Genomic DNA, 18,571 nt, shown 5'->3' on the forward strand with positions numbered 1-18,571 from the left:
GCATAAAATAAACCTGAAAGCTAACGTGAAAATTGCTGTTTTACCGGTCATTATGTTCGGTATAGAGCTTACTTTAACCAGTGGAGCTGAACTTCCCGGTGTCATGGTTCACTAACCTAAAAGAAGAAAAAACAAGGTGGTAAGTCAACAAGGACACAAAAGTCTCGTTGTTCTAAAATAGTTCTACATCCATTGATAAGAAATAGCAGAACGGGCAGATGGTGCTGAATGTTAGAAAAAAAAAAAAATGGTCACAGATCGTAGAAGAAACCAAATAAACATGTACGCCACCAAATGAATGACTCCAAAATAGCAGGAGTATGCATTGTCCTATGCAACCTCCTATCTGGTGACCTAGATACCTTTTATATATAATGTACAAGGGCTGGGCACTGACGGAGGAGCATTGAAAAGAGTACTTATGCCAGCCATCATGGAAAAGTCTCCATGAGAAACCCTCGGGTGCCACGTCTTGATGGGAATTGGTCCTGTGACAATGGCACAGGAAAAAGTGTGGAGTTGTTGATTTATATGGGATGCTTTAGGCAATGGCAGCAGGATTCCTGTTGGTGAAATCATACATTTTGGCATGGCTAACACTTGCCTGTTTTTCCCAGGATGTTAAACGGAGATGGGATTGTGCATGTAGGTGGTTTGAGGAAATTGGATTGCTATGTAGGAAAAGAATGATGTTCCTGTAGGTCTGCCCGATGTCATCACATATAAAGATATTCAATGACCATCAATAATTTTATTAATATGGAATATTTTGCCTGTTCCTTACTATACTTCACGATCTGTGCCAGTTTGGGCCCCAGGCCATGCTATGATTCTATGGGTGAGCTGTGTACATTGGCAAAACCAGGAGTGGATCCTAAACCGAAAGAGGAAGCTTTTATATATATAATTTTTTTTTGTATGGTTCCAAGTTTTTGCTGGAAAAAAAATCATGCAAAATATTGCGATTTGCTTTGTAACCATCTTGCCGTCAACTCCATAACTGTCTGACAAAGCACACAGGTTTGAAAAATAAAATTTTTGTATTTTACAAATGTATTTTTATGCAGCAACGTTTATTTTAGTTTCCAAATTCGTGAATTTTGAATGATGATTTGTTGAAAATTGACACCTAAGAAAATTAAATGTTATCTATAGCAACAATAAAAATGACGGCTGGAATAGAATTGCTTTACGCAACATTTTTACTTTTCTTTGGTCTTTATAAACCGGATTTTTTTTTACCCAAATTTGTTGCACAGATCTTAATAATATGACATAAGAGGTAAAGTATGAATTCAATACTACCAAATATGCTTGCCTCTGAGCTGAAGGCCTAAGTAACCTTAGAAAGACGGTTATAGGGACGTGTTGCCTGACAAACCCCATAAAAAACGGCTATAGCTGTTGGCAGGGTCAAACTGGCCCACCAGAGTACTAGAGAATCCTCCAGTGGGCCTAGGCTTTGACACCATAATGGGCCCAAAAGTCCAGCAGAAGTCAACGCCATTTGGAACTGACTGAAGCCAATTCCTTGTCACTAGGGTCTATCTATTGTGTTGATCCACGACAGTGGCGTGAAGATCACGGGCGCAGATGATAACTTTGCCCCAAGGGGAAGGGGGTCTGGAGCCGGAGCCCCTCAGGCTGCCACATCAGGCACTCTGTGCTGCGTTGTATGCAAGGTCCTGATGCCAGGCAGTGTCAGGACGTTGTATGTACCGCGGCACAGGCTGGGCCTGATGTGGCATCCTGAGCTCCCCTTGCAAACGAGACAACGGAGGAGCGGTGAGTAAGAGTGTTTTTTCTTTCTATCCATGGCGTGACTTTTGGATGCAGTTGGGTTTGGTTGAGGACACTGGCCCTCAAGGGTTGAAAACCGTTTGAGGGCATAGATAGTTCTTATCAAGAATGCGGCTAGATTACAGGTGCCGCTACAGTCGGTTTGGTTTATTGAGGTTTCCTGACTTAAGTAATGCTGCCGTATTAGCTGGTTGGACCGGCTGGTTAATATGTGATGTTGGGTGGGTCCTTATTGTTGTTGTATGACACCTTGTTTGCTCTGATGGAAACTTTTGTTGCTTTTTTCTTTTTCTTTTCTTTCGATGATGACTTATTTTCAATGAAGGAATTCAATAAAAAAAAAAATTTAAGTGAAGAGTGTTTTTTCCTTTCTGGGGGAGGAGGCCCACAGTTCTAAATGGTTTTGGCCCTGATCCACAAAAACTTTATTTGACATAATTGATATATTCTGTGTGTACAATGACCGTAAAGTTTACAATAGAATTTCAAGTAAATGTGCTATATAGATGGAGGATAGGCTCTCTTTTGGTGGGTCCAAGTAACCCCCGTTTCGATGGCAGTGTATCCCTGGGCACCAGACAGCTTCACATTTGTAGCCAAAGCTGGATTATCATTTTGCCTGTGCTGACAGCACAGAGGGAAAAACACTAATTTGCAGCAGCTAAGCCGCGCATTTCTCATCTCGGCCTGCGTTATTAATCAGATTTTCTATAAATAGAGTGAAGTGGTGAACCCTACATCGCTACGCAATCACTGGTGACAAACATTGGATGTGCTGTCTCCGAATATTTGCTTGACGAGTAAAACACCTTTTAATATTTGATGAAGTCCACGATGATTTCCCCATTCAGGTCAATCCTTTTTTAGTTCGGATTCAGTTAGTAACTGATGGCTATAAAGCACGTTAGTATCTGCCACGTCTCATAGGACTTTTATTGTCTTCCAGTAAAAGGAAAATTACATTCTTTCTTCCCTGTCCTTTTTACATTAATTTCCATTAATAGGGTCTTGAGGGCAGAGGTAATTAACCTGGATCATTTTCTTGAATCTCTAGTGCCATCCATGCCCGCAGCACCGCCATAATCCCGCTGTGTTTTTGCAGATTACCTGTCAGAGAGCAGGACGTGAGCATATTATGTATTTTTCTGCGCTTTGTAACTGCAATCAGCAATGGATAAAAGCCGAGGATCAGACTTCTTTCTTACCAACCCGCCATGAATTCAAGTGTTTGTATCTAGATTTGCATGCAGCATATGTTCTTCCTGGCCGGTTATGTGATCTGTGTCCTCCCTGCTCCCACCCCATCTCTTCTAGAATTACAGGTGTACTGTAGTTTTCGCTTTGCAACCTGGTTTGCTAAGCCACTTATTTTTCTTTCTGACAGTCTGACTTTTTAGTAAGGAATTAGGCATTTCTACGAGTAGCGGGCCCCCTACTTCGGATCTATCATCATTACCTGGTGGGGGTGAGTAAACTATGGCTGACTATTAAATGGCACATTATACTGTATGACTGCAGAAAAAGATCTATCACACGGGAAGTGCCAGTCACTGTGTACAAGTTAGCAATATTTTCTACCCGTGTTTTTTCACCAGTGAAGCTGCTCCGACTAAGAGAATAAGCAATAGTCTATATTTTGTGGTTTTCAATTATTGTGGTTTTATTAATGATAAAATCTGAGTGCATGGTAAGAAATGTTCCTGTCGAAAATATATTGAAAGGATGCTCTGCGTATACAGTTGCAACTCAAATCTTGCTATTCTAGTGCAAGGATAATTGTAGTACATTGTATCACTTGTCTAAGGCCTTGTACACATCTGCATTGGAGGCCTCCGTCACAGATCCGGCCGAAAATAGAGGAAACAATAGTGCAAATCCGGCCGAAAATAGAGGAAACAATAGTGCAGTTTGCTGCGCTACTTCTGCTAAAACTACAAACAACCTGGCGAAACCCATTAAAGTCAGTGGGATCTGTCGGGCGCCGGTGTTGTCCATTGTGCAACGGAATCTGCACTTCCGGTGTTTTCGTTCTGCTCCTCTGACAGAGAAGAACAGAAATGCCAACGCAGATGTGAACCAGGCCTTATGGATGAGGAGGCTGTTCTATTACCGATCCAATATCCATGATGGTAGAGTTGCCAGTATTTTTTAGGGTCATCGATGGCCTCTTTTATAAGGATTGAAAATCCTGGAAACCCCCTTTTGCGTATGTGTGTATATATAGATGTATATTCGTGTTATTTACTGTACATACGCCTACATTTAAAAAAACATATTTTTATTTAATTTCACATATTGAATTTAAAACTACAAATAAAGTTCTAGTTTTCTTACTGACCGTTTCAGACTTTTATGGCCAGATAAACAGTACGTGTTGACAGGGATGATTCGGAACCTAGTGTGATTTCCGTGAATCTCTCTAACCTTACTATGTACAGTGATCCTCCAAATTTCTGTGCTGCATTAAAGGGAAACTATTTTTTTGTAGTTAAAAATATCTAATAAATGTTTCAATCCTGTTTTTGGATTTTTATTTATTTTTTATTCTATTTTCATTACATGTTTTTGCCGAAACTATCTTGCCTGACTTGTTGCAATAGCAACTGCCAAGATTTGCTTTACAGCAAAAGTCAGAAAACAACAACTCGCACATGGCGCATGTGCCTCATATTTTAGCAGTGTAAAAATACAAAGTGCCTGTGGGAAAAAACTCCTCAACTTAGACAGATTTCTGCAGTTCTTGTGAGGCCGAATATTTTTCCGGAAGATATACATTGTGATTTTTTTCCGCAGCGTATTCGAAGGCCGGGTTCACACGTAGTGTAAATCCGCAGTATAATACAGAAACAGCAGAGTGGATGAGATTTGAACAAATCTCATCCACACTCTGCGTAAATGATTAGTGGAAAAACTGCTCAGAAATTGACCTGCGGTGCGGTCTTTTAACCTGCAGCATGTCAATTGCATTTGCTTAATCACTGCCTTTTTGTTGCGGCTTTCCCCCATTAAATTCAATGGGAGAGGTAAAACCCGAAACAAATAGATATTGGGATTTTTTTTAACATTTTTATATTTTTTTTTGTTTTGTTTTGCTGCGAAAAAGCAGGAATTCTGCCGCAAAAATTGCAATTCAGAAAATGTTTTATTGTATCCTGAATTCTGTGCTTCTTCGTCCAAGTCGGCTTCCTGGGATGAAATGTCATCCCAGGAGGCCAGGTTTCAGGACAGCAGAGGGATGCGTCGCCATGTTTTTTGTTTTTTTTTCTTACATGCAGTTTTCCGCAGCAGACATTCCAGCCGAAAAAATGCAGCAATGGAACTCCCTTCAGCAACCAGGAAGGATACGCTGTGTGCTTTTACGCAGCGTATCCACCATGTGTGAACGTACCATTATGCTGCATAAGTACATGGCACATACGCATATGCAGGCGAGCAAAAAAAGCAGCGAAAACCGCTTTCTCTGCCTCCCATTGATGTCCGAAGAAAGAGCATGACGCTTCTGTTTCCCGCAAGCGTTTTTTCCCGCTCGCGAGAAAAAAAACCGCCTCCGCCTCCCATTAAAATCAGTGGGAGGCATTTTTGGCCGTTTTTTAGCGTGGTTTCCGTGTTAGAAAACGTGCCACCAAACCAAAGCAAAGCCACTGCATTCCTGTTCAAAACAAGTACCTACCATCTGGATGCACGAGGGCCCGCATCTTTTCCCAATAAATATAAGAATGGGCAATAATCCAGAACACACATTTCACTGAACTTGAAAATAAAGCGAAAGGAAGAAAGAGAAATACTATTAAACAACTGCCCGTGACATACACGCCCCTCTGACTAATCCATTAACACTCCAAGAAGTGCGGCCGAACATATGATCAGAAACTACCTGAATCCCAACGACCAATCCTCTTAACTGATGCAACGCCCAGACCGAAACGAGCAGTTTTATGAGCAGCTCCAATGCGAAAAGAATGGGAGCTGTAATCCAGATGTGAAAGGCCTAACCCTGGAACACATTTCTTGAAAATGGTAATAAATTTAAATCTGGACAAAGCCGGACCATCCAAATGCACCAGGAAAAAGGAAAACCATGAGGACGCACTTCCATAAATTTCAAGAAACAACCCACTGGACACAACATCCCGTCCCTAATACCACTCAAACAAATTTCAAATCCCTTGCCTTTTATCTGATTTTGAATGGTATAACATAATTCCCAGAAACTCCCTCACAGACTGTAATGTCCGTGGCTGCAGGCTGTCCGCTCCAACCTCCCCCTGACAGCCGCAGCCACGAGTCGGCAAGCGCTGGGCCCCAGCCTCCTCCTCAGGAGATGCCAGCGCTCGCATCCACTCACCTCTGCCGGATCCCCGCTCTTAAAGGGGCAGCGTGCGCACCGGACCTCGTGGACGAACTGTGACCCGTGAGTACCCTGGACTATAAGAGGGGTCCAGCCCCCTAGTTCTATGCCTGAGCGTTGTTGTGTTCCCTAAGTTTGTCTATGTGATGGCCTCCTAGTTGTTTCCTGTTCCAGTCCCTGTCCCTGTACCTATACTTGTTTCCAGTTCCTGTTCCTAGCAATCCATACCTTCCTGGTTTAGCACGGAGCCATGCCAAAGTTGTGTCGTGCTGCATCCACGTCTGACCTGCTTCACATTGCCTGACGTCCGCCTGCTACTTAGTCCAAGCCGAGCCTGCCCTGCCGCTGTCTGAGCTGCCACAGGTACCTATAAGAACTATATACTATCACCCGCTCCCTGTTGGCCGGTTGCCTTACCGCCACGGCGGTATGGCCCAGTGGGTCCACAAACCCTTCGTGACACAGACCACTACATCTCTCAACTGAATACCACCCTGTACTCGTCTGGAGTGACTGACTAACTCCCCCACCCGAAAAGCAGCATAAAAGGCGCAAGGAAACGCAAGTCTAAATAAAATACGCTCATAATCCGAGTGGCATACCCAATCCAACTGACAAAAAGGCCTTTCAACACTGTAAACGATACAGTCCTCCGCTTGTCTTGCCCTACTGACCCCTTCTGAAAAACCTTGAAACGCCTTTTTAATCAAAACATTTTCGTAACATCAACCCTCCCAACCAGTTTGAACAAAAAAATTAAAGGGCCACTACTGACTTGATAAAAGATGAAGCCGAATACCCACCGTCCATAAGAGACAATAAAAAAACAAAACATCCCTTCAAAAGGACCACACCGATTCTGCCAGGAATCCTCCAGTTGAAACCATCTCACCCACACACTGGTATATGCTGCCCACGTAGCTGGGACCAGCGAGCACTATGCCCACCATATTATGTGATCAAAACTTCCCTCCACAGATGGTCGGGGTAAGGAACCGGATCCCGCTCCACTACTGGAGCCAGCAAACAAAAAGGAACCAAACGACGCAACACCGTAATTACAGGAGGAGGGTTAGCCAACAGATGATTTATAACATCAACCATCGCCATATTATGACAGTGAAAAACAACTGATGATTTGACTGACTGATTTGACAACAGATTTCCCTAGATCTCCAGTGCCACAAGAATCGGAAACCGCTTCGAAAACACAAATTGCCTGTCAAACCAGCTTCCCTCCATTCCCAGGGCCATATACCAACACTCCATCTTCCTTGAAAATAAGCCCCATAACCAATTGAGCCTGAAGCATCTGTGTGCAATTGCAACGCCGCATTCGAAACGCCAGCTGCCATCCACAACGTCTTTTCATTATAATTTGTCAAAAACGTGTCCCAAACCCATAAATCTTCCTTGAGCTCACGTCCAAGGTGGATAAATTTGTGGGGACGCAGAAGCCCCACAGTAACTGGCGCCAAACGCCTACAAAAATTCGGCCTATTGGCATGATCCTACAGGCAAAATTCAGTTCGCCTAATAGGGATTGCAGGCACCGCAGAGTGATTTTTTTTTTTTTACTTCACCAGAGTCTCCCGCACCGATGCCCGCAAATCATTGAGCTTTGAATCGGGTAACCTACAGTCCATTGCCTGAGAATCGAGTTCAATTCCCAAAAGACAAAGAGTAGTGGTCGGACCCTCCGCTTTTTCTCCGGCTAAACACCAAATTTGTAAAAACCTCAATTATCATCTGCAATAACAGGGCACATGTCGGACGAGCAGCCGGACCCACACAAAAGAAGTAATCTAGATAATGGATGACTGCTCCTGAGCCGGCCCGCACCCTTATCACCCATTCCAAAAACGTGCTGAAAGCCTCAAAGTACGCATAAGAATAGAGAATCCCATAGGGAGGCATCTATGAACATCCCAGCAAGGGCATGGATTCCGGGTGTATCGGCAATAGCAAAACGCAGCTTTCACATCCACCTTCGCCATCGGCTCCCCTTTTTCTGCCATCCTTAACAAACACATTGCCTCCTCAAACGAAGTATAAGATACAGGAGTCAAAGACTCATCAACATCATTATTTACCGAAGCACCCTTCGGATAGGACAAATATTGAATGAGCCGGGACTTACCCGCCTCCTGTTTGAGAACGACAAACACCTGGGAGACACGTAAGTTTGGCACAGGGACATTCTCAAAAGGGCCCAACATCCTTCCCAGCCTAACCTCCTTCACCAACTTTTCCTTTACCACCGCAGGATGGTCCTGCATTGAATGCAAATTGTTTGCCATAAACCCCCCCCTACCCCCGGGGGAAACTAAATTTTAAAACCGTCCCGAAACCTCACTCCAATAGCGTAGTTTAATTCACTGTTTGGGTATCTCTTTTAGCCAAGGCATCATGGCGACAAGATTCACTGGGCTCTCCCCCTTTCGCAGCACCATCCCCAGACCTCGCTGTACCACCGCGCATGCTTAAAACATCGTAAGACTGGGTGATTACTGCCCCCACAACCGGCACACTCGTGACGATAGATACAATTTGTTCCCCACTTACAGGTGCTGTCGATATAGAGCCAGCAGACCCCTGTTTTATTACCCCCGATGATCCCACTGATCTAGAGCCGCCGGGTGATGCCCGATTACTCAAACCAGACACTTCCACCCTGCCCCCCTGGCCAGCTGCCTTTTGGAGTAGTCATAATGTGCATCCATAGGCTTATGTCCTTATGACCCCAAAGCAACGATGCCTGTACCACCATCCGCTGTCTAAACTGCTCATCATATTTTAGCCAAGCAGTTCTCCCATACGTCCTGTAAGCCTCCCAAATTGAATCCAATTAATAAACTTGTCTCACATATGGGTACACTGCCTCTTAATTAAGCCATTCTGGAATGCTATAGATAAAATTCTAAACACTATTTACTCAACATCTATAAAATTTACACCTAATCTTATTCTCATGAACCTTTTTGACACTCAAAATTGTCACATCAACATTGAACTTACATTACATTTATTAAACGCTGCAAAACTGCTTATTCCTCGCCTATGGATGGAAAAATCAATGAAAGATTCGGTACAAGAAAAAGTTGTATCATTTATAATTTTGAAAAAAGATGTTGGATTAGATGTAGAAACGAATAAATTTCTCAAGATATGGAAAAAATGGTTGACTTTCCAAGAATCAGAGCCAGTCGTTTTTTTTTGTCTACGGATCTAATCTTTGTCTAGAAAACATTGCCTGAGATAGAAACATGAAAAGATACTCTCTCTGTATTTTTCTGATAATCTTTCTAGATCATCATTAAGCGGAATCCCCTACCCTTTCCTTTTTCTCCCCTTATTTGTTCTGTTTTGTTTTACACTTTACTGCTCTGTAATGTTACAGTGATTCTGTATTAATCCTTTTGTTACTTTTTGAAAGAAATTTCTAATATAAACAGAATTTACAAAAAAAAAAACAGCCTCTGAATCCCAGGCCCTTTTTGGAGCTAATTTTCAAAAAGTTTTTGGCGTTTGCAGGTATATGTTGAGGTGTATTACTAAGTGTTTTTTTTTTTTTCATATTCAAATTTTTTACTGAGTTTCAATACACACAGATACAGAACACAGTGGAGGGAATGCCTCCATACACTAAAGGAAAACCACAAATAAGCCCAAAGCAAAAAAGTGTGCATCACATCCCAGCACAAAGGACATTATTCATTATACAGCAGCAGCATTAATGAGCCTAAAAAACAAAAGAGGACTGCAAAGTACGAAACATAAGAATAACAACTCGGACTCCTATACAACATAAGGTACAATGAGGCCAATGAACGCAATCAGAGGAGGAGAGGCACATTACCCTAGACAGGCGAAGAGAAAGAATAGAAAAATCACCGAGAAGGGGAATGGAAGGGTAAGGGAAGGAGGAAAACATGTGGAGCCTGGACTCCAGTTCCGGATTATCATGAACGAAAACAGAAAAAAGTAAAAACCGCTATACACATATTAGGGGCATATTCGGACTCAAGTTACAGCAGTAAGATAGGAGGAAGAAGAAAGGAACGTAATCCATGGAGACCTCGTAGACGCGTATCTTACAGAAGCAGCCGGTGAATGGGCCACCAGGTGTTCCTTCTAAGTGTTTTTTTTGTAGCGTCAATGGAAAATTGGCTCCAAAAACGCCTCCCGAAGTGTCATGCCGCCACTTTATATGAGGCGGTTTTTTCATTCAGCAGCGTAAAAATACGCTTCATATGAACTACACAGTGTATTTCCCATTGTACTCAATGGGAAACTGTTTGCAGGCATATTTCAAGTGTATTTTAGTGCGTAATACAAGCGTTTTACGCTCTGAAATATGCCTGAAAATAAGCGGTGCGAACATACCCTAACCGTTAATATATAGACTCTTTCCAACAGATATTGAGTTTGTCTGCGTATAAGGCCAGGGAACTCCTAATAGTAGAAAAGTTCAATCTCCGCTCCTAAAGAAATACAAATAATCGGCAGGTGAAAGGTATTCTTCAGTATTACTATTTCAGGTCATTCGTGGAACTTCCTGCAGCTGTATCTACATTAGGACCATAACAGCATTTCGGTATCGCTGTGCTATTTACCTATAGAGACATGGATATAACTGCATAGAATGTATACTAGGGAGACATTCCGTATACTGCTGGTGCATGTCCAGGAGCAGGGGAGCTTCAATAACTGATTCTCGTCCTAGTTCTATGTTATTGCTATGACTGACAAGCAGGGGAAGACTGAGAGTGCCCTGGGCTGATGTCACTTAAAGGAGACCTACACAAAGAAATACATAAGGCCCTACAGTATCCATAGAAAATTGAAAACCTGTTTTAATATCCTCCTATGCTGAGATATGTTCATGTGGAGTTACAGATAAGAAGCCGGAAGCTGTTAAGATCGCTCCAAGAGCACAACGGGCAATCCTGAGGTTTAGAAAGAGTGCATGGGTAACTGCAAAAGACCTACTGAAGACCCTACAAACTGCAAAATCCTCTGTCAATGTGTCCACTGTTAGGATGAGGGTGAGATTTAACAAATGTCATCCAAACGCTGCGTAAAAATTCCGTCCATAAATTCATCTGTGGTGCGTAATTTTATTTCCGCAGCATGTCCATTATTGCTGCGGAAAGTGGACAGATTTTCTGCGTTTTTTTTCCCCCCCATAGAAATCAATGAGGAACCACAATTCCGCAGCAAACTACAATGCACTGCGTAATTTGCTGCGGAAATGTTGCCGAATTTCTTACAGGAGGAGGAAATGACATCACAGGAAGAAGAAGAAATATCACCATCACACAAGCAGCAAATGAAATGCAGCAAAAGCTGTACTATTTTCTGCAGTAAAAACTGCATGAAATGGCACCGTTTTTCCGCAGTGGATTGTCTGCTAGTTGATGTGTGAATGCTGCGGAAATTTTTTGCCACAAATCCGTTTTGTTTGGACAAGCCCTTAGGGAGGGGATTCACACGATGCAGATTTTGTTGCAGAAATTTCAGTTCCATTCATGTGAATGGAATGGTTTCTGCAGCAGCTGGATGGATTAATACAAGCCCCATTCAGATGAATTATATAGATTTTCAGTCACAGAAACTTGTGCAACAAAATCTGCAACGTGTGACTGCACCCTTAGAAAAACGCTGTACCAGAATTGTGTTCATGGAAGAACACCACAAAGAATAAAAAAAAAAACGAAAACATTGCAGCCCGTCTCAAGTTTGCCCGAGACCACCTGTATGTTCCACAATGCTTCAGGGTAAATGTCCATGGACGGATCAGACCAAAGTGGCCCCTTTTAGCACGAATGCACAACATAGTTTGGAGGAAAAAGATTATTTCACACCAACACCAAAACCCCATCCCAGGTGTGAAGCTTGGTGGTGGGAGTATCCCAGTTTGGGGCTGCTTTGCTACCTCGTGGCCTGGATGCCTTGCGATCATTGAAGGGACAATTATTTCAATGGTTTATCAAAAATGTTTACAGGAAAATATAAGGGAAGCAGTTCATGACCTTAAACTGAAAATACGTTCGGTGATGCAACCAGTCCATGACTAAAAGTGCTCAATAAAACAACTAAAGAATGGTTTAAAATATGTGTGTCTTGGAATGGCCGAGTCTGGACCTTAACATTATCAGGATGCTGTGGCATGACCTACAGGTTAATAAAGTCAGGGGTTCCCTTACTTTTTCTCCCTGTACACTGGATGTTTAGTCAGTGGGCTCAATAACAGTACAATTGTTTGTTTGTCAAACGGAGCTATGGATGGGGACGAGCGGTCTTTATTCCGATCGCTGTTCCCCATACATTAATATCATTTCGGCAGTGCGTCTCCTTGTTTACACAGGGAGATGTGCTGCCGACAACGATTATCTCTTACTTTTTTAAAACCATACAACCAGCAGATGATCGAGCTGGTCGTATTGCTCGTTCATCTGCCGATCGTTCTGTTTACACAGGGCAATTATCGTCAACGAACGTTCTACGGATGCTCGTCTGCCCAATAATTACCCACTGTAAAACCCCCTTAAGGCTACATTCACGAGCGTGTCACTTTTGCGTGTGCAAAAACGGAGCATATTTCCTGGATTTCATGGCTTTGTGCCATCAGTGTGCTTTACGTGTGGCATGCGTTTTTCACATCCATGCAAGCACTTCTTTCTTCTTTCTTCTTTCGTATTTCTTTCTCTGCGTTTCCCAGCAACTGAGGCGTGAAACACGGACAGCACATGGATGTCGTCTGTGTGCCGTCCGTGTTTTTCACACACTCATACACTTCAATGGGCGACCTCGTCCTCAAAATTGTATTAGTAATCAACGCAGAAATCCAGGTAATTCCAAATACTTCACTTACTTTTTCTTTCAACGGTGTGTGTGTGTGTGTGTGTGTGTGTGTGTGTGTGTGTGTGTATGTATGTATGTATGTATGTGTATGTGTGTGTATATATATATATATATATATATATATATATTTCTTTTTTTAGTATCCTTTAGGGATCATTCAGGCGGCGTGAACCTCGTCCGTGTGCTGTGTTGAAACTACGCACAGCAAACTGCCCCATTGATTTCAATGGGGCTATTCACACATGCGTGTGTTTTCACACAGCAAGTGTCCATTGCGTGAAACTCACTGCATGTCCTATATGGTCCTATATCGCTAGGATATGCCATCACTTTATGATTGGTGGGGTCTGACCTCTGGAACCTCTACCATTCCTTAAAATGGAGGGGCTACAGAAATGATTTCACTCTGCTTTCCCTTCTACGCTTGCTCTGCACAGCGGCGCTCCTAGTCACCCGACTGCATTCACTTGAATGGGGCCTGACTGCAGTTCCCCAGGGAAAAACAGTGAAGGCGGTCCCAGCGCTTTATTCTCCAGATTGGTGGGGGTCCCAGAGGTCGGACCCCCACCAATCCTTACGTGATGGCATATCCAAACTATATTCCATCCTTTTATAATATGGGAATGCCCCTTTTAAGTTTGGGTGCTTTATGTGCATTTTTTTTATTTTTTTTTAATATTCAAGTCGGAGTTTACCGGAGGTGAAGCCACTCATGTGGTCTGTATTACTTGTATTGGTCTTTTGCTGATGTATAACCTTGTGGTGCCCATACTCTTACTGGCAGCCATTGATCTCCTAGATTTCTAGGATGACTGATCTCGCTCATCCCACTGTCTGAAGCGCTGGCTGTCGGCTCCATACACAGCCCAGGTCCGACCTAAGCACATAAGGTCAAGTTCAGACTCCAGGGCTTGCAAATCTCTGAAGTGTTCAAGCTAAAAGCAGGTGCTCTCCAGTGTGTCCATATATTTGCTATGCCCAATCTTAATCAATGTTTATTCCTAGCCTTTGTTCATGGTTATTTTACGAAGGCGGGCAGTGCTATCCGTAGGGAATCCCAGCGACCTGATTCATTTGTGTCCTGTTTATGAATGACATTTGCCAATGTCTCTCCCTCTTTGGCCCTTCCCCCTTCATCTCCTGGCAATCATTAGCATAATGATATACCGGCTTCATTCCAGACACCTATCCTATCTTCTAATGTAGGATCCTTTAAGAGCGAGGGAGAGCAAGGAATGATCACTGCCCATTAATGTATCATGAGAGACTGAGCGCTTCCTGTTTTGTTCCCCTGCACATCATCGCACACTTGCACACCCTCACTCCGTCTCCTTCTCTCCCCTCTCTCACATCCACACACCTCCCACCTCAATGCTTGACTGGGCCTGATCGACTCGTAAGGAGAAAGCTGGAAAGAAAAGGAGCAACATGGGCAACTCACCTTCTCAAGGCATGTCACCCCTCAAATTGTGAATCCATTCTTGAGTAGCAGGTATTTCTTTAATTGTGTGTTAAGCAGATGGGTACCCATCTCTGTGCCAACAAGAAGTGGTGATGCTGCAGATGCTCACCTCTGTGCACAAGAAGAAGGAGATGCTTGCAAGAACAGGGATGCCTCTTAGAGGACCAGCAGAAGAGCAGGGATAGATGAAGAGTAGGTTTGCTTTTAGGACGCTCTCACAAAGGAGATTGTAGCTCTGGAGAATGTAAAGGCAGCTGTCAAGGAGCCGGGAAGGTTTTTTCAAGGCTCTTGGGAACATTCTGCTCGCTGCCCTAGAAACTGTACACTGGCAACATTATTCTATATACATACCAGCTGTAGAGATTTGTCTTTGAGTGTTTGGGCAATGTGCGTGTGTTATTGTTTTTATGCCAGTTTTGCTAATGAAGCAGGGCCACAGAGGCTCCAAGGGGCCGGTTAATAGTATTGGTGCCGTTGAATACTGTCCAGCAGTGTATATTCCTATAGATACCTATGTATCACAATGGCTGATCTATCCTTATATATCTACATTATATCCGCTGCATTGACGTCTTTTCCTGCATTTAAGGTTTTAATATCATGTGAAATTTACTGCAACGTTAATTTCCTCCCTTTCTATGTAATTAGGTTTCCAATTCTGTGTTTAGTCTGGGATCTTGGACACAATGAGGTTGGATTATTTATTTTTTTTTCCCCAAAAAGCCATTTTTGTTTTAGTAATTCCGTGATAAAACAAAGAGACTAGTGATACCTAAAGGGCGTTCAGATTGAGAGATCTGCAGGGGGAAAAAAAAAAAATCAACTTCACGTGTATATGATTCAGGCTGCTCTATGACCCAATTTATGGTGTCACCTTGGACTGCAAGCTCCTGAGACCATTAGGAATGACTGTATTATTTATTTATACTCTGCCTTGTTGACTTCTGAATTGGGCATGCTGGGCGATTAATAGATGCAAAAACAATATTGCTTTGGTAAAACGGCTTGCAGAATGTATGTACCAAATACATTGACCTCCTCTCGGTTAACTGTAGTGGCACAAAGCATAACCATATGTAGCTTCCTGCGCTGTCGTGTGTTCTGGAAAATCTTTGTTTATCTCCCTATACTTGTCTGGAAGGAATAGTCGGTGATGATGATGATGTTTCTGCACTGATATTTTAGACTATGTATGGATCTATCAGTGTTTTATACAGAACCCTGAAAAAAAACCAAAGTTAAGAGTAACTCATAGGTAATTTCGCACAATGCAAACAGGATTTTATATATATATATATATATATATATCTATCTCTGCTGTATATAATTTAGGGCTATTGTCTTTGCATCAATACATTTCTCATATTTCATAATTTTAGTAATATTTTAATCTTTTACAAAATGACCTTGGTGTAAAATGCTCTGCCTCATGTAAATCACTCTCAAACATTGCACTTATGACTCCGCAACGCTGGCCTAATGCAAAGTTTTCTGTGTAATCAGTTTGATCAGGAATGGCACCTGGTGTGACTTCAGCCAGGAGCCTGAGGGGGCGCAAAATATACAGTTGTTAATCCAAAAGCTTGGGCAAGAAGAACATTTTGGGGGACGCAAGAGATATGCCAAGTGTCATTCGCAGTACTGAGATTAATGGGATAAATCTGTTACCTGCTTATTCTACTACACGGCAGAGACATTCTGCTGACCTATTTTTATTCAAGATTTATGGACCTGCTGATGTTCAACATGTTTAATGATTTCAGAGCATTACATCGATCAACCCATTGTAATATTACATAGCTTGTTTTTAATAAAAAATATTTTGAAAGATATTAAAATCTTTTTTTTCCTAAGAGTACATCAGATCAATATATGCGGGGCCCATACATCGGAATGTTTTATGTGGGACACCGTGCTGTTGCCAACTTTTATAATACTAAGGTAGAGCCCCAAATATTTAAAGGGCAAATATTGTCAAAATGATTTTCTGATATGTCATAGGTACATCTGGGAAGATTATATTGATGAACTCTGTGATCTCATACCATCACTGATTTCTAAAACTTAGAGGTTCTCTGCTTTAGACAATCTCTACTTGTTGGAAGGGTCCCGTGACAATAAGCTGATCCCAAAGTGACCTCTTACTGGGACCCCAGCGATCAGCTGTAATCTGTAGGAAAACCTGGTAACAAGGGTCCTATTACACAACCTGATATGGGGCGTGAAAACTAGCGCCGATCAACTACACATCTCGTTGATCAGCACTCCTTTGCTCCTTTCACAATGAGCAATGATTGGTCATGTATGGGGATGAGCGATTGTTACTACGATAGTTTGTCCCCATACATTTTCATTGTGTTGGCAGCATATCTCTCAGTTTACACAGGAAGATGTGCTGTGGACAATGATAATATTTAGTGCTGCATAAACTAGCAGATCAGCCGATGAATAAGCGCTTGCTCGTTAATCGGCTGATCGTTGCCCTGTTTACACAGGGCAGTGATGATCGGAAACCAGCATTTATATGAACGGCCGTTTTCCCGATCATTGGGCCATGTAAAAAGGCCTGAAGTGTTCACTTTCCCTGCAGTGCCACCACAGGAGAAATTAAGCATTACACAGTGCTTATTCATATCAAAGGGTTGCGTGTGTAATACAGGACAGGTCCTCCAGTGCTGGATACTCTCTCCACTCTGTCCAAGAGATGAGAATCCTGAACAGGGGACCCAGTCTATAACCTTAGAATTCCCTTATAGGGTATATTACAGTGGGTTTTCTAAACTAGACATTCCCTTTTAAGTCCAACACCATATTCTAAGAAAATTGTCACTAGTTTCAATGCAGTTTGACTTACAGCAGTCTGGGATTAGACTTCTCTAGTTCTATCTTTTCACATGTATCTTTGACATATCAGAAGAGTTCACCTTTAAGATTTGGCCCTTGAAGACTATCCTTTGAAATATGTATGTATGTGTGTGTGTATGTATATGTATGTATATATATATATATATATATATATACTAGTCCTTCTCAATGAATTAGAATATCATTAAAAAGTTTAATTTATTTCAGTAATTCAATTCAAAAAGTGAAGCTCATATATTATATAGATTCATTACTCACAGAGTGATCTATTTGCAGCATTTTTTTCTTTTAATGTTGATGATTATGGTAACAGTTAATGAAAACCCAAAATGTATTGTCTCAGAAATTTAGAATATTCTATAAGCCCAATTTCAAAAATGATTTTTAATACTGAAATGTTGGCCTACTGAAAAGTATGTACAGTATATGCCCTCAATACTTGATCGGGGCTCCGACTCTGTATGAATTACAGCATCATTGCGGGGTGGCATGGGGGCGATCAGCCTGTGGCACTGCTGATGTGTTATGGAAGCCCAGGTTGTATGATAGGGGCCCTCAGCTCGTCTGCATTATTGGGTCTGGTGTCTCATCTTCCTCTTGACAATACCCCATAGATTCTCTATGGGGTTTAGGTCAGGTGAGTTTTCTGGCCAATCAAGCGCAGTGATACTGTGGTTATTACACCAGGTATTGGTACTTTTGGCATTGTGGGCAGATGCCAAGTCCTGCTGGAAAATGACATCAGCATCTCCATAAAGCTTGTCAGCAGAGGGAAGCATGAAGCGCTGTAATATTTCCTGCTAGACGCTGCGCTGACTCTGGACTTGATATAACACAGTGGACCAACAATGCTGCTCAGTGTCCAAAGTCCTGGTTTCAGATGAAAGTAAATTTTGCATTTCATTTGGAAATCAAGGCCCCAGAGTCTGGAGGAAGAGTGGAGAGGCTTCAATCCAAGTTGCTTGTTGTCCAGTGTGAAGTTTCCACAGTCAGTGATGGTTTGGGGGCCGTGTCATCTGCTCGTGTTTAGTCCACTGTGTTATATCAAGTCCAGAGTCAGCGCAGCGTCTACCAGGAAATATTAGAGCGCTTCATGCTTCCCTCTGCTGACAAGCTTTATGGAGATGGTGACTTCATTTTCCAGCAGGACTTGGCACCTGCCCACACTGCCAAAAGTACCAATACCTGGTGTAATAACCACAGTATCACTGCGCTTGATTGGCCAGCAA

The 18,571-nt window shown here is 42.4% G+C and overlaps 1 protein-coding gene across 7 annotated transcripts in view; it reads left to right on the forward strand.

The window, feature by feature from the left end:
* The window catches only part of SRCIN1 (SRC kinase signaling inhibitor 1), a 330,976-nt gene that overhangs the window by 72,227 nt on the left and 240,178 nt on the right, over positions 1-18,571 (forward strand). For 2 of the 7 annotated variants that reach the window (XM_075846595.1, XM_075846596.1), the window contains exon 1: positions 14,230-14,465. The exons of 3 other annotated variants lie outside the window; for them this stretch is intronic. In XM_075846595.1, the coding sequence (XP_075702710.1) occupies positions 14,444-14,465 (22 nt within the window). In that variant the 5' untranslated portion in view covers positions 14,230-14,443. Of the gene's footprint in view, positions 1-14,223; positions 14,466-18,571 lie in introns of those variants that run through there. 2 more of the 7 variants (XM_075846588.1, XM_075846594.1) reach the window with 2 other exon arrangements.

Source organism: Rhinoderma darwinii, chromosome 13 (genome assembly GCF_050947455.1).
Source record: "Rhinoderma darwinii isolate aRhiDar2 chromosome 13, aRhiDar2.hap1, whole genome shotgun sequence".
Taxonomy (NCBI): domain Eukaryota; kingdom Metazoa; phylum Chordata; class Amphibia; order Anura; family Rhinodermatidae; genus Rhinoderma; species Rhinoderma darwinii.